Source organism: Cladophialophora immunda (genome assembly GCF_000835495.1).
Source record: "Cladophialophora immunda strain CBS 83496 unplaced genomic scaffold supercont1.5, whole genome shotgun sequence".
Classification (NCBI taxonomy): domain Eukaryota; kingdom Fungi; phylum Ascomycota; class Eurotiomycetes; order Chaetothyriales; family Herpotrichiellaceae; genus Cladophialophora; species Cladophialophora immunda.
Window position 1 is genome coordinate 3,228,758 of NW_015622545.1, and position 25,142 is coordinate 3,253,899.

At 53.2% G+C, this 25,142-nt stretch overlaps 8 protein-coding genes across 11 annotated transcripts; 5 read left to right on the forward strand and 3 right to left on the reverse strand.

Annotated features, from left to right (window-relative positions):
• Positions 1–634: 634 nt before the first annotated feature.
• PV07_09262 (uncharacterized protein) lies at positions 635–4,305 on the reverse strand. Its single transcript, XM_016396499.1, has 2 exons — positions 1,735–4,305; positions 635–1,686 (listed from the first exon to the last, which is right to left on the reverse strand). The coding sequence occupies exons 1-2, from the start codon at positions 3,779–3,781 to the stop codon at positions 1,007–1,009; spliced, it is 2,727 nt and encodes a 908-aa protein (XP_016246355.1). The 5' UTR covers positions 3,782–4,305; the 3' UTR covers positions 635–1,006.
• A 176-nt stretch (positions 4,306–4,481) lies between these two features.
• Positions 4,482–7,259, forward strand: PV07_09263 (uncharacterized protein). Its single transcript, XM_016396500.1, has 3 exons — positions 4,482–4,552; positions 4,603–6,905; positions 6,964–7,259. The coding sequence occupies exons 2-3, from the start codon at positions 6,431–6,433 to the stop codon at positions 6,987–6,989; spliced, it is 501 nt and encodes a 166-aa protein (XP_016246356.1). The 5' UTR covers positions 4,482–4,552; positions 4,603–6,430; the 3' UTR covers positions 6,990–7,259.
• A 2,315-nt stretch (positions 7,260–9,574) lies between these two features.
• PV07_09264 (uncharacterized protein) lies at positions 9,575–13,055 on the forward strand. Its single transcript, XM_016396501.1, has one exon. It carries the CDS (start codon positions 9,621–9,623, stop codon positions 12,432–12,434), a length of 2,814 nt encoding a protein of 937 aa, XP_016246357.1. The 5' UTR covers positions 9,575–9,620; the 3' UTR covers positions 12,435–13,055.
• A 78-nt stretch (positions 13,056–13,133) lies between these two features.
• On the forward strand, positions 13,134–16,913 carry PV07_09265. Of its 4 annotated transcripts, XM_016396502.1 has the most exons (7): positions 13,134–13,455; positions 13,551–13,607; positions 13,664–13,851; positions 13,905–16,267; positions 16,326–16,372; positions 16,426–16,509; positions 16,560–16,913. In XM_016396502.1, the coding sequence occupies exons 1-7, from the start codon at positions 13,374–13,376 to the stop codon at positions 16,709–16,711; spliced, it is 2,973 nt and encodes a 990-aa protein (XP_016246358.1). In that variant the 5' UTR covers positions 13,134–13,373; the 3' UTR covers positions 16,712–16,913. The 4 variants fall into 4 exon arrangements, with proteins under 4 accessions (XP_016246358.1, XP_016246359.1, XP_016246361.1 ...); XM_016396503.1 differs by having other exon boundaries at positions 13,551–13,851; XM_016396505.1 differs by lacking the exon at positions 13,134–13,455 and having other exon boundaries at positions 13,492–13,607.
• Positions 16,188–18,534, reverse strand: PV07_09266 (uncharacterized protein). The gene has a single exon (XM_016396506.1). It carries the CDS (start codon positions 18,408–18,410, stop codon positions 17,097–17,099), a length of 1,314 nt encoding a protein of 437 aa, XP_016246362.1. The 5' UTR covers positions 18,411–18,534; the 3' UTR covers positions 16,188–17,096.
• A 146-nt stretch (positions 18,535–18,680) lies between these two features.
• On the forward strand, positions 18,681–20,382 carry PV07_09267 (uncharacterized protein). Its single transcript, XM_016396507.1, has 2 exons — positions 18,681–18,957; positions 19,020–20,382. The coding sequence occupies exons 1-2, from the start codon at positions 18,778–18,780 to the stop codon at positions 19,785–19,787; spliced, it is 948 nt and encodes a 315-aa protein (XP_016246363.1). The 5' UTR covers positions 18,681–18,777; the 3' UTR covers positions 19,788–20,382.
• PV07_09268 (uncharacterized protein) lies at positions 20,379–23,198 on the reverse strand. Its single transcript, XM_016396508.1, has 3 exons — positions 21,717–23,198; positions 21,379–21,665; positions 20,379–21,312 (listed from the first exon to the last, which is right to left on the reverse strand). Exons 1-3 carry the CDS (start codon positions 22,999–23,001, stop codon positions 20,965–20,967), a joined length of 1,920 nt encoding a protein of 639 aa, XP_016246364.1. The 5' UTR covers positions 23,002–23,198; the 3' UTR covers positions 20,379–20,964.
• A 167-nt stretch (positions 23,199–23,365) lies between these two features.
• PV07_09269 (uncharacterized protein) lies at positions 23,366–24,756 on the forward strand (the record flags this gene model as incomplete). Its single annotated transcript, XM_016396509.1, has 2 exons — positions 23,366–24,144; positions 24,197–24,756. The coding sequence occupies 2 exons, from the start codon at positions 23,366–23,368 to the stop codon at positions 24,609–24,611; spliced, it is 1,194 nt and encodes a 397-aa protein (XP_016246365.1). The 3' UTR covers positions 24,612–24,756.
• Between the last annotated feature and the right edge of the window lie 386 nt (positions 24,757–25,142).

The following is a 25,142-nucleotide window of genomic DNA, read 5'->3' on the forward strand; positions in this document are numbered from 1 at the left end:
GGGTTGGAGGGGTCGGGAGCAATCGAGCCAAGATACAAGCGAGAGCCTTGGTGGAGCAAGCTCCAGAGTACTCCGTACTCGCACCGAGTACATACTGTCCCAAGTGCCGCTGATGTCGGTGTGCTCTTGGAAAGCAGGGGGAAGAGGGTGGTATGTCTCGCGCAGGGCGGGTTTTGCCCAGCAAATTCGACACAATGGCTTGCAGCCAACCGGAGCCAGGGGCAGGGGGAGGAGGCTGATGTGCCCAGATGATTGGGCAGGAGGTGCGCCGGGCGGGGTCTCGGCGGGGTCTCGGCGGGGCGGAGGGACAAGGAGGCGTCCCCGCCGATCGTTTGAGAATCGACCATCTTGAAACAACGCCACCCTCCCTCGCGAACCATTGGCCGCTCGCTGCACTCCTTTAAATGACCCCTTTATTCATTCGCTGCCAGCGTCCGACTCTTTCTGCCCTCGTCCAACAACCGTCGCAACCTCCGGCAACCAGTTTCGAGGCCGGCCTCTTCGGTGGTTCTCGTCCAACCATCGCACAATGGCAATTTGAAAAATGGAAACTGACAGGTTCATCGCAACCCAAACTAGATCACGTCGTGGTTTATTCTTGATTTACCGCGCGGACGAGAGGTTGACATTATTGGAACGACTTTGTTGTTATTGTTGTCAACGAGGCTGACGGTTCTGGTTTCTGTGCTCTCCTCGTGTTGCGCGCGTTACCAGTAGCACGAGCTCGCAGTATACTACTAACATTGACTGAATTAGACATTGCGTGTATCCGTCCGTTGATGCAATAGTTGTTCCCCAGCTGGTCCCCCCTTCCCAGCCACGACAAATTATGCAAAAGGCATTCACATAATTGGCCACACAGATTTAGCGCAACGTGAACATGATTAACACTTTGATGCCCTGCGTGCCGAGTGGAAACATGCGCACCGATGCATTGACTGACACGTGAAACTCGTTGCTTGTGGCCCATATGATGTCCTCAATCACGTTGTGCCACACACAGAACCTAGTTTCCGGACCCTTGAACCATCCTTAAAAAGTCCCGGACTCGTCCTAGCTGCGAATTGTTGCTCATCTCCTTTTGCTCGCTGATGACCGCCTGCACGAGACCATCCAGCAAGCTATCAACCTTGTCTTCGTCAGCACCCGTACACAGACTCACAATCTTCTTGTACCGTGCTTCCAGCTCCACACTGTGGGCTTTGAGCACCTTGGCCATCTGGTCCAGCTGTTGGTTGTGTCGCTGATACACCTGGACCCGCCCCGACACCACCTCCGCTCTTTCCAGGCTTCCCAAGAGGTTAAGTTGCTCCTGGCTCAATGTCATGAGCCCGGCATCTACCTCGCCGTCAGGGAAGAACTGCGCCAGGAGCGGCAATTGTCCTTCCAGGTCAAGGCCCCGGTCTGCTTCTCCAACCGTGACTTTGTCTTGTATCGTGTTGAGCGGGTTCGATTCGCTCAACTCGGCGCGAAGTTTGGCCGCCGCTCGACGTAAATTGCCGATTTTCTGCTCTAGCTCGTCCTTTTCTCGGACTTTGGCTCGGTTCTCTTCTAGTCGCCGCCGCTCCTCTGCAAGCGAGCTACCAGACTCCTTCAATGCTGCGTTGGTCTTGTCCAGGATCTCCTTCTTTTCTTTCATCTCGGCTGCGAAGTCGGCCTCGGATTGAGACAGGACCTCTCGTATTGCTACCGTCATTAGCATCTAGAGACCATACGGTAAACAACATCACTTACAGGCCATGAGTCCTTCTTGAGCCTCTTCAAAGGATTTCTGTGTTGACCCGTTCGCTATTGGAGGCTGGTCTAACGGTGCGAATGCTGGGTCGAACATGTGGTTGTTGACCGGTCCACCGCCCACTCCAAAATCTGCTGGAGACAACCCGCCGCGGTTACTGATGTGCGGATCGGCACCAACCTCGACCAACTGATCAATGATGGTAGTCGTGCTTGTTCTTGCCGCCAGGTTCAAAGCTGTATCTCCTGTCTTATCTTGAGCATTCACAATTTCCGACATGAACCTCGCCAGGGTCATAGGATTGGTCTGGCTTAGGCTGTTGAGTCCGCCCATCGTCTCAAACTGCGTGCTTGTTTTGGACGAAGTGCCTTGTCGAATCACATACTCGAGTAGAGACTCGAGATAATACTTTCCGACTGCAGCTCTACCCTTTATCGCCGAAGCGACGGCGATGTGATGGAGCATTGTCCGGCCACGTCCATCTCTGACCTCGATGCTGGGACCGAGGAGCTCCAGCAGAGCAGGAAAAGAACTCTGATCGAGATTATTCCTCGCCTGGCATGCAGCGATCAATGCTGTCTCCCCCCCACTGTTTGCTCGCCGCATGTTGAATCCCTTCTCGAGCAACTTTCGAACGAGGGCGACTCGACCCAATGTAGCCGCCCAGTGTAAAGCAGTGTTAGATGAGCCATCAATTGGCACCTCATACTCATCGCCACTGAGTCGCAGAAAGGCTGGATGGTCGTCGAAGTCGGTACGTGAAGGGTCGATGAAAAGATCGAGTAAAAGTTCCTTTTTTTGCTCTTCCAAGGGGCCAGACGGATGAGCAAGTGGTTCTAGCCCATAGGGCAGCGGATCTGCAGAAATAAAAGCCTGTCCGGATTGAGAAAAGAATGAGACATTCGGCTCTGTCGGGACGCTGTCCTGCATGCTGAGGTCTATCGCGCCATCATAGATGAATGACGACTGTGGTGAAGGTCGAATGCGTTTGCGCGGCGGCTCCTGCGAATCTGTTGGAGGGAAATCCACGAAGCTGGCACCCTGGCTCATGATCCCACCATTGGTGCCGAAGCTATCCTGAGTCGTCATGCTGGGCATACTCTGCTGGCTTGCATACATGGCCTCCTGACTGTAACCAAAGGATTGGGATTGTTTTCTGGGGCCGATGGAGCGTCGTCCGTCCATATTGGGCGAGTCGAGCCTCGTTCTATTCAAGGCATGGATGGCGTTTGCCGCAGTGCTGGACATACTTTTGAAAAAGGTACCTCCGGTCGGCTGCCCAGCTAGTCGGCTGTCACCACCATACATTCTTTTTCTCTGAGCTGCCATGGCTTGCTCCTTGGTTGGGGTCTCCATGCCCTGAGAGACCCCCGACATACCATCCGAATTGATGTCGTACTCCAACAGCGGTAGGAGCAGCTGCTCGACCCCGTATTGTCTGCAAAACTCACGACCGCGCTGATAATTGACCCAGGTGCCCTGGTACTTTCCGTAGCCGCCTTGAACCTTTTCATGCTCGCCGGTGATTTCCTTTTCGAGCACTTTTGTTCGTTTACCCTTATCCACTCCCGCTACCTTGAGAATCTGGGTCGCGTTCAGCCAAGAGTCCGCACGGCGCCGCATAACAGCTACGCCATTGACCTCCATCTCGAAAACGGACACGTTGGAATAGACGGCGGTGTATATCTGTGGCTTGAGCCCGTTCGCGTAATAGTCGGGTTGGGTGAACGCATTTGCCTCCGAGTAGCCACCGAAGTTATTGGGCGGTGCCATCATATTTCCGTTTGACATGGAGGCTGTTCCATTCATGCTATATACCATCTGTTGCTGGGCCGATAAGGCCTGCTGCTGTTGGTGTTGAGATGCCGGTCTCGGAGGCGGAGGAGTGGGTGCTGGCGTAGAAGCGATCGACTGGCCCTCGAACGGGCCCATGGGCGGGGGTTGTTGCGCGAAAGTTGGGTTCATAGAGGTGGAATGGCCGTGTTGAGGGAAAGGTGGAGGGGGTTGCGCATAGACTCCTGAGTGAATGCCTCCCGATGCCATCATGATCAACAAGTGTGGAAACAAATCGAGCTCGGTGAAATTGGTCGAGAAGAAGTATGTGAACCGTGTGTCAAGACATGTCGGGTGCGCACACAGCGCTATCCAACCTGTTCTGGGGGATGTTCTTTCTTTTCAATGATAAAGGAGACCTTCCACCACCTAGCTTTCCTTTCACTAGTTTTTCCTTCCGACCGGACAGTATGACGGGCTCAGCTCGACAAAGAATCCAACACCAGTCAAACGCGACCCGATGTCAAGGCAGGAAGTAGAGCTATGAGGGCGGTGCCAGGTCGACTCTTCACGTTCAAGATCGGGGAGGCTAGTGTGTAGCACGGGAAGGATGGTCAGAGAGTTTCTCGGCGCCGACCAGGCAGGGAATTTTCGCATGGACTCGGACTGGACCGAGTTGCAGCGGCAGCCTCTTGGTGGTCACAGTGTCAGTTGTAAGTTGCAACCTGGGATCAGAGCCGTGCAGGCGGTTTGCGCAGGCTGTCGGTCGTCTGTGGTCTGTGGTCCGTGGTCTGTCGGCCAGGGAAATGGGCGCAGTCGAAATTGAATCACGTCTTGGGCAGTCACGCAGTGTGGAGCGGGGGAATTGGCCGCTGCTTCGGCCTCGATTTGTCGCGTCGCCCTTAGCGCGTTTTGCACGCTCGCCCCCGAAAACTCACAGCGACTTCAACTTTTCGGTTCTCCTGACATTCTATCTACCGGGTACGGAGTACATCCCACCCTCCCACCAATAAGGGGTTTCACGCGCTGCATTTTGGGTTCGAGGTCACTCGACCATTTCATCCTTACAAGAGAGACAACTAACTATTCGTCAGGGGCCGTCGCCAGCGATGGCGGTGCGCATCAGAACGTGAGGCAGACCGACGACGCCTCTAAGCTGATCAATCCGGACGACATCTCCACGAACCTGCATGGCTGGGTTCGACCCTTCTTCCCACTGAATATGAGCAACTCGACCTTTGCGAGAAATCGATCGAGCAGTCCAACCATATGGGTCGCTGTCGAATGCAGCCCGGACTCACTACCGCCTTCGGTGACCACTACTAAGTATCAAGCTTCTTATAGTATCAGCGCGACCTGAATGCAGAGCGATCAAGAAACAGAGTCTTTCGCAAGAGCCTCGATTGGCGCCCTCTCCAGTCTACCATGGCCAGCGACGGTTCTCATCTACAAACACCACATGAAGTTGGGTTACATCACGGAACATGCTTCCAGTTTCGAGTCGTTGGGCGCGAGATCTTGTGTATGGTGTCATCTACCTATAGAAGACGGATTTTCCCACGCAGGGACGAGTTTTGGCTATGCCAGTATAACAGACCTGCGGATATACGGGCCGGATCACTGCCACTTGCTGAAAGACATTCATTCCACAGCTGCATCCTGCCCAGCTCCCAGGATGTCGAAGATGTCTGACCGATTCTCCCAGTTAAAGAATGTTTAACTTGGGTGACTACAAAATCCCGTCAACTCGCTTCACTTACAAGCTGCTACGGAGAGTCAATCCAACAAATATCCGGTAAGTTGAAGTTCGAGAACCTAATGCTGACAGTCGGGATGCGTTGCCCCATGCCCGATGGTCATAGCTCGAGAGTGTCTTATTACGTATCTTCTCTAGGATACTATTGAGAATCGTAAAGCAAACCTCGCCTTGCACAAGCCCTGACCCTCTCGATGGCCACGTGGCGAGGGTGAACCAAGGTAGGACAGAAGTCATACCAGAGTCACGCACCTAGACGTCACCAGGCTTTTCATACTTCCAGATTCCGATCCAGGTCGCCTCCGTTCTCTTCTGGGTGTTCTTGAATGGGTTCTCAACTGTGAGGTCCATCTCCGTATCAGTGGTGATAAACTGAGTATCCTTCCCAACATGGCAGTGCATCTCACATGATCCCAGACCCAGTGACACTAAACCTCCTGAGAACTGGCATGAAGGTCCCCATCTACAGCTGCTTGATAGTTCTAACTCTCCTCTATCTTCAAAAGATAGTACACGACAGTCAAAGGGATACAGTTGTTGCAGTGGTCTTTGTGACTTCCAATTTCCTCCTTTGCCGCCAAATTGGATACTTTTACACGACCGATCATGCTTTGCCATGAGTTTTCTCCACCAGAAAACGAACGGATTCAATGCCACCATGCAGCGACACTCATGACATCATGTTAGGAGTCATCAGAGAATGGTCTGAAACTATCTGTTTGTTACAGGACAAAGATTCAATGAAGAACAATGGGCCAGCGCCGGTTGCAAGGGTCCTTGCAGGAGGAAACAAAGTCGTCCAGCACCCTTAGCCAGGGCTTCTTGACATGATACAGACACTTACACCGCACTCAGTATCCTGCCGTATTAGTGTTGGAGGCTCATTTGCCTCCACTTTCCTGCACTACTCCTCCCAGATGGGGAATCTGGATGTTCAACATGGCTTGCTACAGGTTTGCTTTCCAACCGCTGGATGATTTCCACAAAGCAACTGTTTGCTGATCTTCTTTGGCCAGTGGAGATAGGGTGAGAGATTCACTAAACAAGAGACCATGTTGAAGTTAGGCCAGGAAAGTACAAGAAGTGAACGATGCCACTCCTAAAGTACCCCCCAAATTCCTTCATTGCATAACATACCATCAACTTCTTCAAGATTTCCTTGTTACATGACAGATCACCGACGATCCCACCAAATGGCTCAGTTTGACCGCAGCAAGTGTTTCTTCTGTCCCAACACGAATTCCTGCACCTCAATACGTTGCAACGCCTGCAAGGCCTTGACCTTGCCAACGAAGGAAGATGATCAACGCGCGATAGAGTGGCACCTTATGGCCTTCGGCAGCAATGCTCCTGCTCCCTGCAGATCCCCATCATCCTTTTTTGACAAAGCCTTCGAATCCTTGGATGGTCTCCACAATGCTGCTATTTACATTGGTGATGCAAAAGAAGAAGTCCTGTTGATTCAGCGCCCCATTGAAGGAGACAAGGGAGGGTTGGAGAAGCAATTTTGCATTGGCACAACACAACCGAATGGCGAGAAACGTATACGAACCTGGACCTTTCTGGATGGAGTTCAAGGCAGTCGGCGAGCGTTCTTTGGCCCGGTGCGACGGATTTTGGCCCGTGGCACCATGATTTCTGGTAAGCACCATCCCTTCCAGTCCATTTGATTGAACTTTTACTAATTCTGGTTCTACAGGCAGTGCAGTCTGGCATCTGATTTGAATTGTGCGATAGGCTGGACATCATCACCGACAACCAACTTGCAAAACCAGAGGGGGAAAGATGTGGAAGAGTGATGGTAGCAGAGATCGGCTGGTCAACCATGGCAGACGCGTAATGGGAGAAGATGGCGATTGCCGGGCATGGGTCTTAGAAAACGGGGGCAGGTAAAGAAGGACCATGTTCTATGACATCCTCTGAAGGTGAACCAAAATGTTTGCGAAACGTTCAAACTCCTGCAGTGCATTCCTTTCCTTGGCTGTTGATATTAAGGCTGTGCTGTCATTATCCTCCTCACACCAACTCCTTGGGTGCGGCTGGCGATCTTTGGCCCTCAAGCATCAATTCACCAACTCATTCTCGTTACCGTCAAAGAATCTCATACCACGATGCTGGATCGAAGTCGCTGGCCCGCCAATCGACCACCTCATGTACATTCTTGGCTCCGCGATGCACGGACTTGATTTTTTGACCGTCAGGTCGGCATTTGCAGAAAGGCGCACGATATAGTGGGGGCAGAGGGGAATTGTGAGTGGTTTGGCAAAAGCGAATGGCTCTTCGGATCGGTACCAACGCCTGACTCAGAACTTCCCAGGCAGGGCCATCTTCCAACTCTGGACAAACCCTGTCCCAGATGCCTTCAAAAAGTTCCTCCTGGTCGCAGGTCCAGGCCCTGGCGCAGTATTTCTCCGCCCACCAAGGATAGAACCCGGCGGTCTCCCAGTCGAGAATCGCGATGATCTTGTCGTCCTTGACCATGATATTTCTGAGGTTGAAATCCCCATGGGTCAACACATACGGGTCTCCGCGTGGAAAGTTGTCTTTGATCTGTTGGAGTTTCTCTTCAATCACTTTCTCGTCTTTGATCAGGTACTGTCGACATAGCCCACCACGGATAGTTTCTGAGATTCCCTCCAGCCATTCGTCCATCGAATATCCTATTTTGAAGCAGGTGGGCGGAGCGCGACCCCTGCAGTTGGCGAGGATGCAATCGTCAAGTTTGTCGCCATTGATCTTTTGGGGGAAAGGTGCTGTGACTTGTCGCATTCGCTTGAGAATCTCCACCATTTGATCTCTGTAGCCCGCTTTCTGCTCGGCAGAACACTTGGGCCAGACGGAAGCCAGCGTCTTACCCTGGACTCGAGAGATGAGCGTGAATTGGAGGGAATCCTGAGGGTCACTTAAGGGGATCATCTTTTCCACCAGAGGCATATCCAGACCCGGTTGCTCTTTGAGGAACTTCCATGTCAAATAGTCATTCCCGCACCAGTCGTGCTTTGGTTCATCCTTGATCAGCCACTTGGATCCAATGGACCACATGCCCATGTTGTCACGGGCATACATGATTCTGACTCGTGGTGAATAGCCAGTGGTGTCTTGCTCTTGCGTAGACCAACCACACGCCCAGCATAGCAGAAGCGGCTCATGTCGGTGGTGAAACATTCTCCATCCAGTTTCTTGCCATTCTTTGCAGATATCGGGGGCAAGATTGGCAAAGTGACGTTCAGGATGGGTATAGTCGTGTTCGACTGGTTCGTTCCCGTTTTCATCGTCATGGTCGAACATCGTGACAGCTATCCGAAGAAAGGACCACAAGAGACAAATAGCATTGAGAAGGGGAGGAGAAGGAATCAGGAGAATCGGAGGAATTTGTTGATGGCAGTGGGAATGCAGATATATAGAGATTCGCGGAATCGACTGAAAGCTAGGTCCATTTCCGCAAACGGTAGACTCGCAACATTTCCGGACCATCTCTGCAGCAGAAGATACCGTATGAAACTCTTCTTTGAGCAGAATCCCGGCCCAATCTGTCTCTACACCTAGACGAAGTCAATGGCCGCAAACATCGACGTGAGCTTAAGGTGGCCGTGAGCATCATGAGCCGCTTGGTGAACTCGGTACAAGGAAGATACCGGAACAAGCATTGGTCTAACATACCATCGTCGAGGCCTGTGCTTTACACACGGCACGTGCCTCCCCAGAAGCGGACAATTTGTATAGCCTCTTTGTCGTGATTTTTGTTCGTTTCCTCACACAGCGAGCACATGACAGTAGCAATTCCGGACTAACCTGGTCTCTTTGTCCGAGACACATGGGCTTCCTGTCGAGGCATAACCCCTAGATGTACATCCGCGGACGGGCATCGTCATTACCAGTGCGCTAGGAGCATTGGCAGCAAACTGAAAATGGTCCCATAGCTATACCCGTTTAGTTTGACCGTGAGATCTCCAGCAGGAGCCTCGAAACAAGTCTCAATTGGTGATTTCCTTGGTTGATCTTGTTGAAAGGAGGATGGATCGGCTGGGGGGATCTCGTCTTTCGGGTCCAGCAGCAAGACAGACAGCTTCAAATAATCAGCACTACGTCTTTAAACCTTTCAGTGTTTGTAGGAGAGAGTGCTCAAGGCGATTCGTATCAACTCGCGAATCGACGCAACAACTGGCATCAACGATGGATGATGGAGATCAGCCCCACGGCCTCGCAGCCTCAAGCCTCCTTCCTGGGTTGTCGCCAAGAGCCGTTATCCCCGCAACAAAAATTGTTATCTCCGCAATTGGTATCATATTTTCCTGCGCACAACCCTACGAGCGCCATCGATCCTGGTGGCCCAAACTTTTCAACATCTAGATAACTATGCCTCGCCAGGCACACGGTAGGCCACTCCATGCGGCCAGAGCAAATACTACCGTCAAGAGGAAACCTGCCAGAAACCGCAGACTGAACGCACTCGAGATTGCGGAGCGAGAACATCCCGATGAGATTAAGATTCGACAGCACCGCCTCGGCCAGGTCGACGATGAGTTTCAAGATCCGCGCAGTAGGGCAGATGCCGACGAGCGGTCGTCGAAGAGAAGGAAACTTGCCATCACAGCTGCAGATGAGATTGAAGAGGAAGGTTCGGATCTCGAGGGCAACCGATGGCATCTGGGTGTGAACGAGGAGGATGAAGATAGTGACATTGACAGCGATGACGCCTTTGGTGCAAGCGATGAGGAAAGGTTTGCGGACTTTACCTTCCGCGGAAGTGCTACAACGTCCTCGGAGCCCAAGCGCCGGGGGGTTGCTGCTGCGTCCATTGAACCTGAACTCGACCTCGATGAAGAAGGCTGGGCTGGCGAAGAAAGCGAGAAGCCCGATGATGACCCAGATGACGATTTCGGGGATGAGGCTGTGGATTTGGCCACGGCTTGGGATATGGACGACCAAGAAAATGACGAAGTATCAAGAAGACGATCAAAAACGGGGACACGGCTCACAAACGACAATCACGACAACGACGAAGACTCCATGCCAGAACTTGGCGACACCCAAGAATCAGATGAGGACATGTCTCAATTTGAGGATGATGCGGAGTCGGAATTGTCCGTCTCTGAAGACGAAGGCGATCATTCAAGGCTTCAGAATTTTGTTGAAGGTCTAGCAAGCGGTGACAAGCGCCAATCAACTATCGAACGGCGACGTCTCCAAAATCTGCCAAATAAACCGTCGCAATTCGGTCTCAGCACTGCAAAAATCTCCGCTAGTGATCTTCTACACTATATCAAAGATCCTCGCCAGAGACAATCTCTAAAAATCTTGCAGAACAGCCAGAGCAAGGGAAACGACGCTTACAGAAGTGGAATTCCAGGGAAACTTGCCCCTCCTCTCGCAAAAAGGCAGCAAGATCGTCTTGATCGTTCTGCGGCATACGAGGAGACGAAAAAGGAGTTAGGCAAGTGGATCGAAACAATCAAGCAGAATCGACGTGCTGAGCACCTCTCATTCCCCCTGGTTGATGCTGCAGCAGCTGGTATGTTGAGCAATAAGCAACTTGGACCGACCGCTACTGCAGAGCCTATGACTTCGCTCGAATCAACAATCCAGAATATCATGACGGAGAGTGGGATGCAGCCGAAAGATAGAATGTCCCAGGAGGCTCAGGAACATGCCTTTGAGGAACTGAACGAGAAGAGAATGCCACTGGCGGAAGTGCAAGCCCGGAGAGCAGAACTGAGGCGGATGCGGGATCTGATGTTTCGTGAAGAAATCCGTGCACGACGGATCAAGAAGATCAAAAGCAAGGCATATCGTCGTGTCCACCGCAAAGAGCGCGAGCATGCAAGCCAGGAGAATAGAACTCTACTGGCGGCGCAAGGCTTGATCGATTCAGACGAAGAAAGAGAGAGGACCGAGCGCCGGCGAGCCGAGGAACGGATGGGCGCGCGTCATAGGGAGAGTAAATGGGCCAAAAGTGTCAAGTCTACAGGCAGGGCTGCTTGGGATGAGGATGCCAGACATGGTGTGACAGACCTTGCGAGGCGAGATGAAGAACTCCGCAGACGAATTGAAGGCAAGACCAGTACTGGCTTGGACGGGTCCGATTCAGAGTCTTCCGATTTCGACGGCTTCTCAGGTTCCGATGACGAAAAACAACACGTGGAAAGTAAGCTCGATGATCTTGAACGCGATGAAGTCGATACGTTCGAGACGAGGCTTGGCTCAATGGCATTTATGAGAAAAGCAGAGGCGGCAAGGAAAGCTGCCAATGAGGAAGAGATCCGCAACATAAGACGCGGTCTCCACGGCGATGAGGTAGGAGCGGTCGGCGAGGAGCATCTCGAATATGACGCCCCAGTGGGACGTCAAAAGTTTGGAGCGGTCACCCGAGATGTTACTGTGAAGCCACAACTTCATGTTTCCAAGAGCGAGTTCGAGGAACGCGATTCGGAGGCTGAGCTGGAAGAACCCCGAGCTCAAGACCAAACGGAAGGAATGAACGGCGATTTGCCAACAGCTATGAGGCCTAAAACCGACGAAATCAAGCTCAAATCGTCGTTGAAGCCCCCAGGCCCAGCGAAGCAGATGCCAAAATCCGACCTCAAAGGCGAGCTGTCGAGCAAGAATTATTCATCCAGCCTCGCCAAAAATGGTCGGAAGAAGCTGACACAAGTGCCACAGAGCCGCCTTCTCGATGATAATATTCCATCTGAGTCTGAGAATGAGCAGGATGAGAGAATCGCACTTGCACAAGCGATCTTTACTGGCTCGGATGAGATTCAGCAGGAGTTTGCGAAAGAAAAGAGAGAAACCGTGGAGGAAGAAGGGGATCAAATCGTGGACAACGGCCTTCCTGGATGGGGAAGTTGGACAGGAGAAGGAATCAGCAAGAAAGCTCAAAAGAGGGTCAAGGGTCGGTTTTTGACGACGGTCAAGGGTGTGGCGGAAGAAAAGCGACAAGACTCCAGGCTGGAAAAGGTCATCATCAACGAAAAGCGTGTCAAGAAGAACGGCAAGTATTTGGCCAGCGAACTCCCTCATCCATTCGAGTCACGACAACAGTACGAACGATCGCTTCGTCTACCCCTGGGACCTGAATGGACGACGAAGACTACGTTCCAGGACAGCACGAAGCCGCGCGTGTTGATCAAGCAGGGCGTCATCCAGCCCATGGCACGACCTCTGGCATAGAGGCCGAAGATAGATTGTGAGCAGTGGAGATGAAAAGCAGACCAAATGAGCAGGATCAGGATCGTGTCAAAATCAGTGCTTCAAGTTAGACGAAGAGGAGCACCTTACAGTATATGTGGAGTGGCATTCAGAAGAATTCAGCCTTGTCCTCAGACAGGACTCCTAATCTTGGCAACACGGCACGTGATCGACTTTCCACTGTCCTCTACAATCTCCTCGACCTCTGCCTCCTCCTTTCTCTCCATCACTTTGGAACACTCTGCACCACTTGCCGCCAGCGTCACGGACGGCCCTAGCTCTTTCCACCTCGCCGCCATGTCCACGTACGAAGCCCCGCCAAATCCTTGCTCTCATGCAGGAAGCAGCAATGGACAGCGTCTCAAATCAAGGGCACAAACTGTGCTATGCTCCCAACTTCGTTCTCGACCACATCATTTTTCTACACTCTCTGCCCTCCTGATCCGTCTATACGTTTTATCAACCCTCATTCCTAGTCATCAGACATCCTTTGGCCGCGTTTCCTATTCATATTCTTGGTCGCAGTTCTGCCGCAGTGTCACCTCGCCCCTAAGCTCGAGCCTCCTCGACCAGGTAGCCGCACAGATCGCCTTCTTCGCCGTGCATGTCCGCGCCAAAGCCTCCCGGTCTCGCTCTGGTATGCCCGGATGCCCCTCCCCACTACCTCACATACCATCTCGATCTGGAAAACTATTTTGCCCGCCATTTTTCTCCTCTCCTCAGCCTCGTCCCAGAGCTCGTCCCGTCTCCTCCCTGTTGAAGGAAGAGTAAAACTATTGTGATTCGGCTCTATACCTTGATTCGTGGACAAGAAGAGTATAGGAGCGCTCTGCAACCTCCAAACAGCACATCAACAATCCGCCGGAGATTCCGCACGCTTACCCATCGAGAAGACTACACTTCCCCCGCCCTTCTCCTTTCATGCGCCCTCAGTGCAGATCATGTTTGCTAACACTACTCCAGGTCCTGTTTGCTTCAGCCTTACCTATTCATCGGTTCTTCGGTCCGTTAAGCTCTCTAAATCCTGCATGTGATAGAGGTGGTCAAGATTTTTGATAGTGGCGGATTACTGACAATCCTCATCATCCAATCACACAGGTGCCAATGCAGCTCTTACCACTGACATCTTACCTCAACCCGCACCGTCCATATCAGGTCTGCATCCTCCCCGCTCGGCAGGATCGGTTGGTGGTGTTGACACCGCGGTTTAGGGGACACCCCCGACTCCAACATTGCATTGGCTGTCTATGACGCAGATGTTGAATCACAGAGCTATTCGTCTGCGATCACCTTTGCCGATCCACATCTCAGTATCCAAACCGTCACCATCACCGCATTACCTTCCTCGCAAGTTCCAACCGTGACTTCTGCAAGCCAAAGCGTTCCAGACACTACTGGTGTTAGTTTTATGCCTCTGCCCGTCCTCAAGCCTCAGATCGCTAATTTATCCAGTCATTAATTACGACTCTTGAAACCGAAGGGAATCCTCCCGTACAGCCTTTCCCTACAAGTATTCAAACTGTTGCCTCGCCCACTTTGGAGCCTCTGAATGGAACTGCTCCCTTCGGCAATTCAACAGCGATTAGTGCGCAGAGCACAGTGACCGAGACCATCACATTGCCACTGACAACTTTCGAAAGCATCTCGACCACGCAAACCGTGGCAACCGTGGCAATTGAAACGACCGCGGTTATAACTGCCGTCACAGTCCTCAACACCACTATTACTGCCGACGGGTCCATCGTAGCAACATCATCCGCAGGTACAACGGTCCTTACTACAACTGGAACAGCACTCGTCGAAACCACTTTGACAGCGTCATCAACCGTGACTGGGACGGTAGCAACAACCTTGACGGCGGCCCTCGGTTCAATCTCAAGTCTCCCCACCGCCAGTCCGGCCTGCTTGGTGAGCATGGGTTGCTCTGGACAGGATATCTTTCTGCCTGTTGCGCTGGGGCAACCCCCTAATAACATCGAACAAAGAGGTGGACATCCTGTTCCGCGGCTTGGGATTATTGATGTTGGCGGCCCAATCGAGACAAATAAATTCTACGAAAACTTCGTGCTAGGCTCCCAAGGCTCTCCCAGTTTTGTGATGCCGTACTCCCTAGCTTGGAGCAAGGGGAGTGGAAATGCCTTGAGTTGGGGAATGGCAATATCGCATCTTGATGACGACCAGAAGCATTTTGGGCCGAACAATACTGCGATCCCAGGCGCACCAGCATCTTACTACATCAATGGGCTCGGAATCCAGTCGGTGATCCTCTCCGCCGTCGAGTTTGGCTCAAACACAGTTCTGACAGCGGATTCCTTGTTGGCGTTCTCTGCAAACATCCATCTTCAGCCTTCAACCGGCTCACCTTCGGTGCTTACCATGTCGGTGGTCCAGGGCATGGCCTTTATCACTGGGCAATACGTCAATCTGCAGCCAGCGATACAAAGCAGCGTCTTCTTCCGGAATGTCGCTGCAGCGGGCGAACCGAAGCCAGGCATTTTCAAATACAGGGTCACTTTAGAAGACGGAAAACTGTGGCTGATATATGCTATACCAGCCAATGGACTCACCCCCAACTTCCAGCTCAGCTCAAGTACGTTACTCCGAGGCTTGCCAAATTGGTATGGAGATATACAGATTGCGAAGCTCTCTGATGACAGTTTGGAGTCTATATATGATGATGCGGCCGGCGCCTATCCAACAGCTGGACACATTTCCGGCTCCGCCCAGAACACGACCGCTCAATACAGTTTGTCTTGGTCCAAGGGAGGGGTTTATTCGAGCAACACGACTCTTCTCATGTTTGCTTTGCCTCATCACCGTGAGTCTTTCGACTCCTTTACCCAATGCAACGTCACTGCGATTGAGCTCGCCACCACAACCAAGGGCAACGCGACAGCAGTTGTGAGTGACTATTGGGTTCTGGAGGAGCGCAACCTCCCAATTACCCTGGGATTCGCGCCCTGGCGACCAGGAAATCCCACAGACTTCCAAGGGGCGAATTCCCTCTCCCCTGCAGCGCTTTCCATCATACAAAACGTCGCTGCAACTGAAGCCTCTCAGAACATGTCAGTCCAAACAAACCTCAACAGCATGTATTATAGCGGAAAGGCTCTGAGCAAATTCGCGCAGCTTGTTTACACCATGCACGATCTCGCGAATCAGCAAGATCTGGCAAACGCCGCGTTACTGGAGCTTGAAAGCTGCTTCGAGGTCTTCGCAGATAACCAGCAACAGTATCCTTTGATCTACGACACGGACTGGAAGGGCCTGGTGTCCTCAGCGAGTTATGTGACAGGGGATCCCGGTGTAGACTTTGGAAACTCCTACTACAATGATCACCACTTTCACTACGGCTACTTCCTCCACGCAGCTGCTGTCGTTGGTTATCTGGACCCTGCCTGGCTCAATCAGAACAAGGATTATGTGAACGCTTTAGTTCGCGATGTCTCCAACCCCAGTACTCTGGATCAATATTTCCCGGTTTTCCGATCCTTTGATTGGTATCATGGGCACTCATGGGCCAAAGGACTTTTTGAGTCTGGCGATGGCAAGGATGAAGAATCCTCTTCTGAGGATGCTATGTTTGCATACGGGCTGAAGATGTGGGGCAGGACGGTCGGCGATGCCTCCATGGAAGCTCGTGGCAATCTGATGCTCGCAGTTCTGGCACGCAGTCTGCAGAACTATTTCCTGATGACATCGGACAATACCAATCAGCCCGCCGCTTTCATTGGGAACAAAGTGACCGGCATCCTGTTTGAGAACAAAGCAGATCATGTCACCTACTTTGGTACTGATCTGAGCTATGTTCAAGGGTATGATACACTGTTTACTTCTCACACTTCCGCTTGCTACGTTGCTGATTACTCGCAGCATCCACATGATCCCTCTCATGCCTTTCTCGACGTTGACTCGGACCGGTAAGAGCTTCCACCAACCGAAGTCGCGCACCAAACTGACTTGCCTGTGACAGAGCAATTCGTAACAGAGGAATGGATCACATACTTCGCAGATGGCGCCGTTCGACAGGTTATAGATATTACTGGTGGCTGGAAAGGTGAGCGGTACGAGGACCATCTGATGGAGCGCAACACTGACAATCCTCAGGCATTGTGTATGCGAATTTAGCAATCATCAACCCAACAGCAGCGTACAATTTCTTCACGCAGCCTAGTTTTGACATGGGATGGATCGATGGCGGAGCGTCCCTGACGTGGTACATTGCAATGAGTGCCCTGTTGGGAGGGACGCCGTCATAGACAAGGGCTCCAGTGAGAGAGATCTGAGCTCGATCAGCCAACAGAAAGTTTGCAACAGACGGCAATGATCAGGGCATGGTCTGGAAAACGGTACCGGCACACGCATCTGAATTCAGGCAAGGATCCGGGCCAAGCACGGCATCAGGTCTGCATGAAGAGTGTTTGGCTTCCGGGATCGACGCGAGTGAATAAATTCTGCTCCTCCCTTCTGCTCAAAAGTATCGATTTAGTAGAAAGCCAACGTTCCCGTTTCCTCAGCGTTATCGTTGTCCACTCTCCAACCCATGGATGAGGATCTAGGAAGCTGCATCCGCCACAAACGCCGTCGACGCATTGCAGTTCAGTCGAGGGCGGCATGCCTCAGCTCTCGTTCATCTACGCTCCATCACCCAAACAAAAGCCTTGCTTGCCTGTCTTTCAAGGATTCCGACATGTTCTGCTCGCTTTTCTCCATCTCCGCCCTGGAGATGCCATCGTCCCAGTAGAAGACCAATCCCAAATCCGCGGCGGCCTTTGTACCGGCAGCCGCTGTCTTCACCAAGGGGGTCTGTTTCAAGACCACGCGGGAGAGTAGTCTTTGAAGAAGCCGAGGCGTGATTTTGTGAGGGCGACCGCTGTGCCAGTCCTTGAGACGGGGCCCGGGCCGGGGACCTTCCAATATCAGACAGGACTGGCTGTCGAGCCACTCCTGCTGCTGGATGGCCTCAGGCGAGATCCACGCCGGGGTCCGGCGCCGGACGAACGGTTCCATCTCCCTCCTGCCGCTCACGAGGTCGTGGAGCTCCCGGTACTCGTCTTCCGGCAGTGGGGGAAGCGCGGCCTTGACGTTGTGGTTGTACCATTTGCGGCGCAGGTTCTTGTACCGCGACTGCGGGAGCGGTTTGCCCCAGATGGTTGTCTCGGGCGGGTTGAATCGCGACTTGACTTTGAGGTGGGCGCCGACGCGCGTGAAGTAGACCTGTTCGCTGGCTTGGGACGCGATCAGGGCGAGCAGGCGCGGGGGAAGCTCCAGATTCTCCCATTTTTCGGTCGGCGCGTCTTGCTTCCCGCGGGGACGAGGCGTGGCGGGAACGGAGGTAGTGCCGTCGCCATCACCTCGCGCGGTCGTGACTGTGGGCTGTAAAGAAGGGTATAATGTGTCCTCTTCTGTGGTGCTCACAGAGTCCTCCTCCTCCGCCGCCACCTCCCCCGCGTCGTCCTTGAGTGTTTCATCAAGATCTAGTTCCGAGCTGGTAGGAGAGACGGCGTCCGCCAATGCCATTTCCGCGGTCGCGATATTCTGGCCCTTTGCGTCTTTTCCAAGTCCCGTTCTTCCGCCTTCAGGGCCCAGGGTGGCGGGTGGATACAAGAACTTTTCCAGGAGGTCATATTTCCTGGGCCCTTTTCTCCCGTAGGTCATGCGTAACACGTTCTCCAGCGCGGCGGTGTACCCTTGGTTCGCATGCCGGAGGATCGAAGCCAGTTTCCTGGCCTGGTGGAGCAGTCGCGTCACTTGCTCGGGCGCAAGGTCTCGGTCACGGCGGTGGAGTATGCGGCTTCGGTCGCCTCCTCCGGTGGTAGGCAACTTGGGAATCCAGCGCCGGAAGCCGTCGATGGTGAATTTTCGCATGTACGCCCGACATTGCGGGAGGGGGAGGTAGGAGCATTCTCGCAGGCACGCCCGGTAGATGTGTAGCGGGTTCGTTTCTGGGGGAGGCATTCACATGGTTCGATTGGACTGTAAAGGAGCGAGCGGTTGGGGTGCTGGTGTATTGCAAGAAGGTGAGTTACCTAGGTGCACTACAAGTACTCCGTGCAGAGCAGCCGTGTACAAAATATCTACGAGGTAGTATGGGCGAGTGGTGCCAGAAAGTTGAATGGGACATGTTGGCCAATGAGCGCTCGCGATGATCGGAGTCGGGAGCGAGCACAGCTGGACCCCGTTAGGACGGCATGACACTCGTCCTAAAACGACCATCAGTTTTTCAATGTTTCTTGCTCTTTTGTCGACGCTTCAGCATCGCAGAACGTCCATGGTTTTATAGCCGAAGAAACGCGAAGGGCGCCAGGACACTCCTACAGTTGCCATGGTCAAGCCTTCGCCTCAACTATGCGCCCGCCTGCGCTTCACCACCAAGCAGGTTGGCCGCGGATTCTACCGCGGAAATCGAGCTGGAGCGATGGGTGCTCACACCGAATTCGGCCGTTACGTGATCGACTGGCGGAAGACTGTACATTATAACATGCCCGAGATGAAAGACTTTCCAGTAAGCTCCTCCCGGGAATGTTCTGCGGGAAGTTCAGACACTAACTACTGGCCGCAAACTAGCTCACACCCTTCGTGACCATGGAGATGGAACCGAAAAGCAGAGCCGAGGATCGCCCCGACGGGACGACGTACGTACCGAGTCGGATCGATGCGCTGGAATTCCTGAGAACTTGGAAAAAGATCAATCCATTGGAGTATGATGGCATTGTCGCTCATCAGGAGGAAGAACGCCGACGGTTTGCGGCTGCAACAGCTGAACAGAACCATGAGGAGACGCAGGAGCAGGAGCAGGGGCAGGAGCAGGAGCGGGCCCAGCAGGAGGCTGAACGGTGGGCCCGAGAACAAGCGCAACAGCGACCCCAGAAGCGGATTCAAAAGCAAGTACAACAACAAACGCGATCCATCCATACGACCAGGAGATTGCGGACACCTGCCCAGGCTCCCGTGGTCCCAGAGCAACCCGACCAGCCGGGAAAGGAGTGGAATCAAATGTCCAGAGCTGAAAGGAAGGGACTGGTCAACAAAGCCACCACGTCGGAACTACGCCAGCTCAGACGAGAGCGCAAGGGCTCCAAAATCACACCGCAGGAGAAGAAGGAAACCAAGAAAGATGTCAAAGTGCGGCTGAGAAGGGAACTTCTTGGCAAAGGACTGTTCCAGGACGAGAAGGAGCTCCAAAAGCTGTTGACGGAAGAAGGCCGTCGGAGGAAGCGAGCCGGTCTGCCTCGCGCGACGGACGAAGAGAAGGGCCGATTTTTGGACGGGTTACAGCACAAGACCGAGGCGAAGGGGCTGTTTGACAAGATATTCGGTGGAGGAAGGCAATGACCAGAATGCTTGCCCGCTAAAGCCTTGCCCCGACATGGTAGAGGCTTTCAGACGCCCTCGATGAGGAATTCGCGCTGGCCAGCTGCCGCGCATTGGGAGCCACTTGCTGCGGAGTGGCTTTAGCAGCGACGCAGTCTGAACTGCTGTTCACGCGACAAGGCATCTTTGTCTGAAGGCCTCCCAGAGTTGGAAGCCTATGGCCAGCCTCATCGAACCACACAGCGCGGGGAACCATGAGAGGGTACTGAGAATTGCAATTCCGGGGGAACATTGCGAGCGTTGGACAGAGCCATGTCACATGTATTATTATACTGCCTTGGAGGACGGGTGGTGGCGTATATCTACAGCGGCCCTGTCAAAGGCCTGTCTGTGGTTTGTCCGCCGCTTCCTCCTGCAAGCCTGCAATACCCGTTTCTTCCACATCGTCCCCCGAAACATCCGCAACGCCAAGCCTCCAGTGCCCATTGTCGATGCCGGTGCCAGAAAGGGAGGATCAGTATAGAACAGTGTTCGTACTTAGTGGTATCACGAGGGCATGGTATTATGTAGTAAAACGAGGCCACTTTGACAATCCCATCCAGTGCATAGAGGGTGTACACGTGCTTGGGCATTGTAAGACTCTACCGTGACTACTTAGCAACCTGGTCACCTCCACCACCCACCTCCTATTCACGGCGGCAACGGATAGATGAGAGTGAACTATAGCGACGGGCTAGCTTGATATTCCCTTTGCTTGATATGTTGATCCCCTTTCTATTCGCGAGATCGCGGCATGAACCTGCGCCCCTTTATCAAATCTTTTCATAGAAATTCATGTCAATACTGGACACCGTCATACATCCAAGCCACTTCTCTGCCACAACATCTCTGCCCTAAAGTCGAAGACGTAGAGGATCGCCAGGCACAGGACAATCCCGGAGCTGTCACTCTCTTCTACCTGAGGTGCAAGTCGCCGCAAAGGACCGCCTGTTTCTCACGGTTCACTTCTGCCCTAGGTGTTCCGAGTCCTTCAAGAAAGATAGGGGATGCGAAGTGAACGTGTAGGCTCCCATAAGAGCTTCTTCGCCCGCTCGGCTGACTTCTATCGCAAGTGCGTCAAAGGGTTCGTCGTGCACTTCATCAGTTTCGTGGTTCGTGGGACTCGCTCTCGGTGCAGACCACGATTGTTTCCCAAGAATCATCTGTCCGGTCGTGGCTTTTCTGACTTCATTTTATCTTCCTCAAATTCCGGCGCCAGAATACTTTCTTCCCACCTTTTGGGCGATGATCCGGAAGAAGGTGGCAGAGAAGGCGCGAGGGAGGCGTAGCCTGAGTCACGTGGTGAGTCTGCCATTGAAGTTGGACGGGTCGGCAAAGGTCGGTAGGGGTATGATGAAAGTCGTGATGTTGGCCCAGAATGTAGGTGGGAGGCATAGCCTGAGTCCGGTAGTGAGTCCGCCATTTTTGACATTCGTTGGAAGCGCATATACGCCCGGTGGGTTAGTGATGGCATAGTGAGACCGTGCTGTTCGTCCCCTGAGGAGATCTAATTATGCGGAGTCAGTAAGTCTCGTTGTCTGGCTGTGGTCTATATGGGCTTGTGGTGACTTGCCTCGTTCTCGCTGTCCGACGTCGAAGGGTTTAATGCTGTACGGAAAAGAGCCAGTGGATCTGCAGACACGCTGCTCTGAGAGTCCAGCAGGTACCTCTTGCAAAGTACGTCGAGCAAGGTCGGAAGCTTAACTGAAGCCATGCCGAATGTCTGCCGGATATCTTCCAGGCTACGAGTCATGGGAATAACATAACCTGCTCCAAAGGTATCGGAGGCGACGACGTGGCCGTAGACTTCAAGTCGAGATGCATGAAGTACCCAGGACCCTGAATCACCGTCACCGATCTCTACATATCTGGTCAGCAAGACAGCGGTTTGGGGGGTTGAATTAACTCTACCGGCATCTCCGTCTAATTTGAGCGTGTACGCATCCACAAACTCTCTGCCATGACCGAGCAAGACTCGACAGGGCAGAGACGACAGCACCCCAGACTGAATTCCTTGCAGGCCACTCTTCATGACGACTGGGCGTGTCCTTGGGGATTCCATGAAATTAATCGTGCCCACCGTGAAGTCCCCTGAGCGGTGGCTGTGATCGTCGCCAAGCTGGTTAACGCTATAGTTGAGTCGGTCGTCAATGTCAATCAGAGCCCAATCATAGTAGTGTGGACGCTGAGGAAAATCCGAAACGGGGGGATCCAAGATCTGTCCTATGTTGTCCCACAACTCAGGCTTGGGCGACGGGGTTTCAGACAATAGCGATTTGATAAGGCCAGAAGCCTGTCCGAGCACCAGGGGATCGCGCTTGTCAAGAGGATTATTAGGGACACTGAGGTCCTCGTTGTCATCTTCGTCGTCTGAGATCAAGCTGTCGCTGTTGCTGTCACTGTCATCATCAGCGACAGTGAGATTCAGATCATAGGTGCCTTTCACTTGATCTGTGAGGTGACCAGCAGTCATGCCGTACAAAACATAATCACCTTCGCGAGAGGTCAGCTTGACGAGACCCCCGCAGGTTCCAATCCGAGATTCAACGCCCTTGACCAGCTTCATCGGTGCACCACACAGCGTTGTGTCCAGAGACCGAGGTCTCTCTATATTGCTTATGCAGACATTGATAGCACCGCCTCTGGTCTTCGGAGACTGGCCAACCACCAACACCTCAAAGGAGGGTATTGATGAATCTTGTGGTTGAGTGATAGCCTTCACGTGTTGTTGTTCAAAGAACTTTCGCGCCCGTTTGGCACGCGCCTCATGGCATAAGACCACGATCCAGGCTTTAGCGGTGTCTTCAGTATGTCCAAGCACCATCAGCCTCAGGGCCATGGGCTCACGCTTTAATGAACGTTTTGTCAATTGATGGAGTAATGGCCCTTCGACCCGCTCGAGGACATCTTTGAAGCGAGCAATCGTCGCTGTGTCAACGGGTTTATCGAATTCTCGCAAGCTGTCGCCACTGGAGGGAGGGAAAAGTACAATGCCTGTCCTATCACTACTGGCAACTCTCGACGGGTTGGATGTCTTTTCCAGGGTTTTCGGGGAGTGGGACGCGCTCGCATAGCCAGAGTCTGCACGGCTATCGTAGGAGATATTCTGATTGATATCGATTGGTAGGGGATGCTCGCTGGTCCTGCTCTCAGGAGGGATGCCACTATTTTCGGGGGTAGCAGTAACGTCGCCCATCGTTGTTTCCTTGCAGAGACAACGGACTGGAGTTTGAGGCGTTCTTTCCAAAGAGACTTCGGTCAATTTTTCATGGAGGAGCGAGTTGGGAGGAGGGTGTAGATGAAGAGAGAGGTAATGTAGTCGGTTCAGCCTCACCACTGCACAGCCCCGCCAACGCACACAGCTCCAATGGCAGCATCTCTCTTAGCGACCACAGCCACCACCGCGAGTCTGCGACAGCAAAGACACGCTGGGCCATGCGCGTGCTGCGCCTCCATTGTGAACATGGGCATTGACACTCATGGGAAAGACGAGAACGCATGACAAGCCTCCTCCTCCTCCTCCTCCTCCTCCGTCCTAGACTCTTGCTCTATCCAGCAGAATGATCTTCTTGTCGTCGCCGTTCCCCCTAGAGCACGTTTCTGACCAACAACTCCAGCGACTGTGCGAGGTGCTTTGGAGCTGGAAGATTTGTCTGAGCTGCAAAGCAGGACAAGGCTGCACGACACCTCATTGCTCATGGCCACGATCACAAAGACTGGCCGGGTATTTTGCATTCTACAAGGACATCACGGCTCTCTATGTCCCTGAATTCCTCCCCGGTAGCCATCCTGCCCTAAGAAGTCACGAGGATTTGTTCGAGATCATCCGAGTGCTCAAGTCTCAGCCTGATGTGCCACGCTTCCAGCTGACGAAGCACTATTTCTCGACTCGAGACGGCGGCAATGCTCCTATGCCGCCCATTTCTGACCAGGACAGAGCTGTCAGTCTCGCTGTGAGGGCCATGGCAATGGTCAAATGCTCCGCCGAGAAGCAATCTTTGGACTTTGTCGAGCTAGGGACCAAATCTCTGCAGTGGCGCCAAGAGATCTCGCTCTCTCAGTTTGTGACAGAGGCATTCCCGGAGACAAGCCACCCAGCGCTCAGTGAGAAGGACAATACCGGCAGCTCCTTGGAGATTAAGGCCCAGTTGACAGCACAGAGACTCAAAAAGATTGCGGGCCTGAAGTTCCAGCCGACGAGTGATCTTGGAGAACATCTGAAGCTTGACCAGAAGCTCGGGGTGGTGCATATCTTCCATCACACAGCTTTCCTGACCGAACACCTGATCGCAAGCCAGTCAATCTCCACGACGGTCTCCGTCGGCAAAGCCATCGAACTGTAGGCGCCTCCAACCACCACTACCGCATCGAGTGCAGGCTGACTATCGCAGGGCCAACATTCCACGCCAACTGGCGCTCGAGTCGCTCGACTCGGTACAACGAATCCTCTTCCCACCCGACATACACTCACAGTCCCTCCTGCGCTCCCTCGTCTCCAAAGCCGCTTTTGACCCCGACTGCCTGCGCTTTGAGTCCGCCCCTTACCGCTCCGACGATGAAAACGACATCACCTACCATCACTTCTGCTCTAGGCTGATGGACCTCTATGACGAGACCATCAGTCCGACGCCACGCAGCCTTGTCGACAAATGGGTTGAAAAGAGAAGCGGTGCGAGACATGTCATGATGGCGACACTCGTCGGTGTAATTATCGCCATCATTCTCGGAATACTCTCCCTTGCTGTTTCGATCTTCCAGGCTTGGGTCGGGTATCAAGCGTGGAAACATCCCCTACCCAATGTCTGAGCTCACAACGCATCCAGGGGAGGCTCAAATCTTCGACTCCATGGGGTCGCTCTCTAATGTTCTCGAAAATCGTCCATCTCTCTGGTTGCTGCTCTCTCGAACTTAGCTCTGCATTAAATCTTCCCAGCGCATCTTGGCAGTCAAGGTAGACCATGAAATAAATAAATAAAAAAGGCCCCTGGCGCGCAAAAAGGAGCAACTCCTGATACCAAACTACTTACAACTGTCCCACCTCCATACTCCACTGTGCGGTTCTCCCCAACTGGCCATCTGCCATGTCTCCTCGTCTGCTGTCGCACATGTCGGAGGTGGCAGCTTGGTCAGGTATCCGACGTGTGAGCTCACGGGTGACATGGACTGTAAACTCGAGGCGCAGTTTGGATGTAGAAGTCTGGCGATGCTGCTTTTGGGAAGAATTCCTATTGGATGAGCCGCCAACCGCAGCGAGAGCCACGGTCCTCAGCTGCTTCGATAGGGCGGCATCGCCATCGTCCCAATGGGGTTAAGGCGCGCCCTCGATTCCACGTCGTC

Excerpts from the sequence above, each read along its gene's own strand:
- PV07_09264 (XM_016396501.1), top strand. The coding sequence starts at position 9,621 with ATGCCTCGCCAGGCACACGGTAGGCCACTCCATGCGGCCAGAGCAAAT.
- PV07_09268 (XM_016396508.1), bottom strand. The coding sequence starts at position 23,001 with ATGGGCGACGTTACTGCTACCCCCGAAAATAGTGGCATCCCTCCTGAG. Across the intron at positions 21,666-21,716 it reads CAAATTAGACGGAGATGCCG|AGATCGGTGACGGTGATTCA; the intron begins GTAGAGTTAATT and ends CCAGATATGTAG. Across the intron at positions 21,313-21,378 it reads CGTCGGACAGCGAGAACGAG|ATCTCCTCAGGGGACGAACA; the intron begins GCAAGTCACCAC and ends CCGCATAATTAG.
- PV07_09266 (XM_016396506.1), bottom strand. The coding sequence starts at position 18,410 with ATGCCTCCCCCAGAAACGAACCCGCTACACATCTACCGGGCGTGCCTG.
- PV07_09267 (XM_016396507.1), top strand. The coding sequence starts at position 18,778 with ATGGTCAAGCCTTCGCCTCAACTATGCGCCCGCCTGCGCTTCACCACC. Across the intron at positions 18,958-19,019 it reads CCGAGATGAAAGACTTTCCA|CTCACACCCTTCGTGACCAT; the intron begins GTAAGCTCCTCC and ends GCCGCAAACTAG.
- PV07_09263 (XM_016396500.1), top strand. The coding sequence starts at position 6,431 with ATGACAGATCACCGACGATCCCACCAAATGGCTCAGTTTGACCGCAGC. Across the intron at positions 6,906-6,963 it reads CCGTGGCACCATGATTTCTG|GCAGTGCAGTCTGGCATCTG; the intron begins GTAAGCACCATC and ends CTGGTTCTACAG.
- PV07_09265 (XM_016396502.1), top strand. The coding sequence starts at position 13,374 with ATGCGCCCTCAGTGCAGATCATGTTTGCTAACACTACTCCAGGTCCTG. Across the intron at positions 13,852-13,904 it reads GCGTTCCAGACACTACTGGT|TCATTAATTACGACTCTTGA; the intron begins GTTAGTTTTATG and ends TAATTTATCCAG. Across the intron at positions 16,510-16,559 it reads TATTACTGGTGGCTGGAAAG|GCATTGTGTATGCGAATTTA; the intron begins GTGAGCGGTACG and ends GACAATCCTCAG.
- PV07_09262 (XM_016396499.1), bottom strand. The coding sequence starts at position 3,781 with ATGATGGCATCGGGAGGCATTCACTCAGGAGTCTATGCGCAACCCCCT. Across the intron at positions 1,687-1,734 it reads TCAAGAAGGACTCATGGCCT|CAATACGAGAGGTCCTGTCT; the intron begins GTAAGTGATGTT and ends TAATGACGGTAG.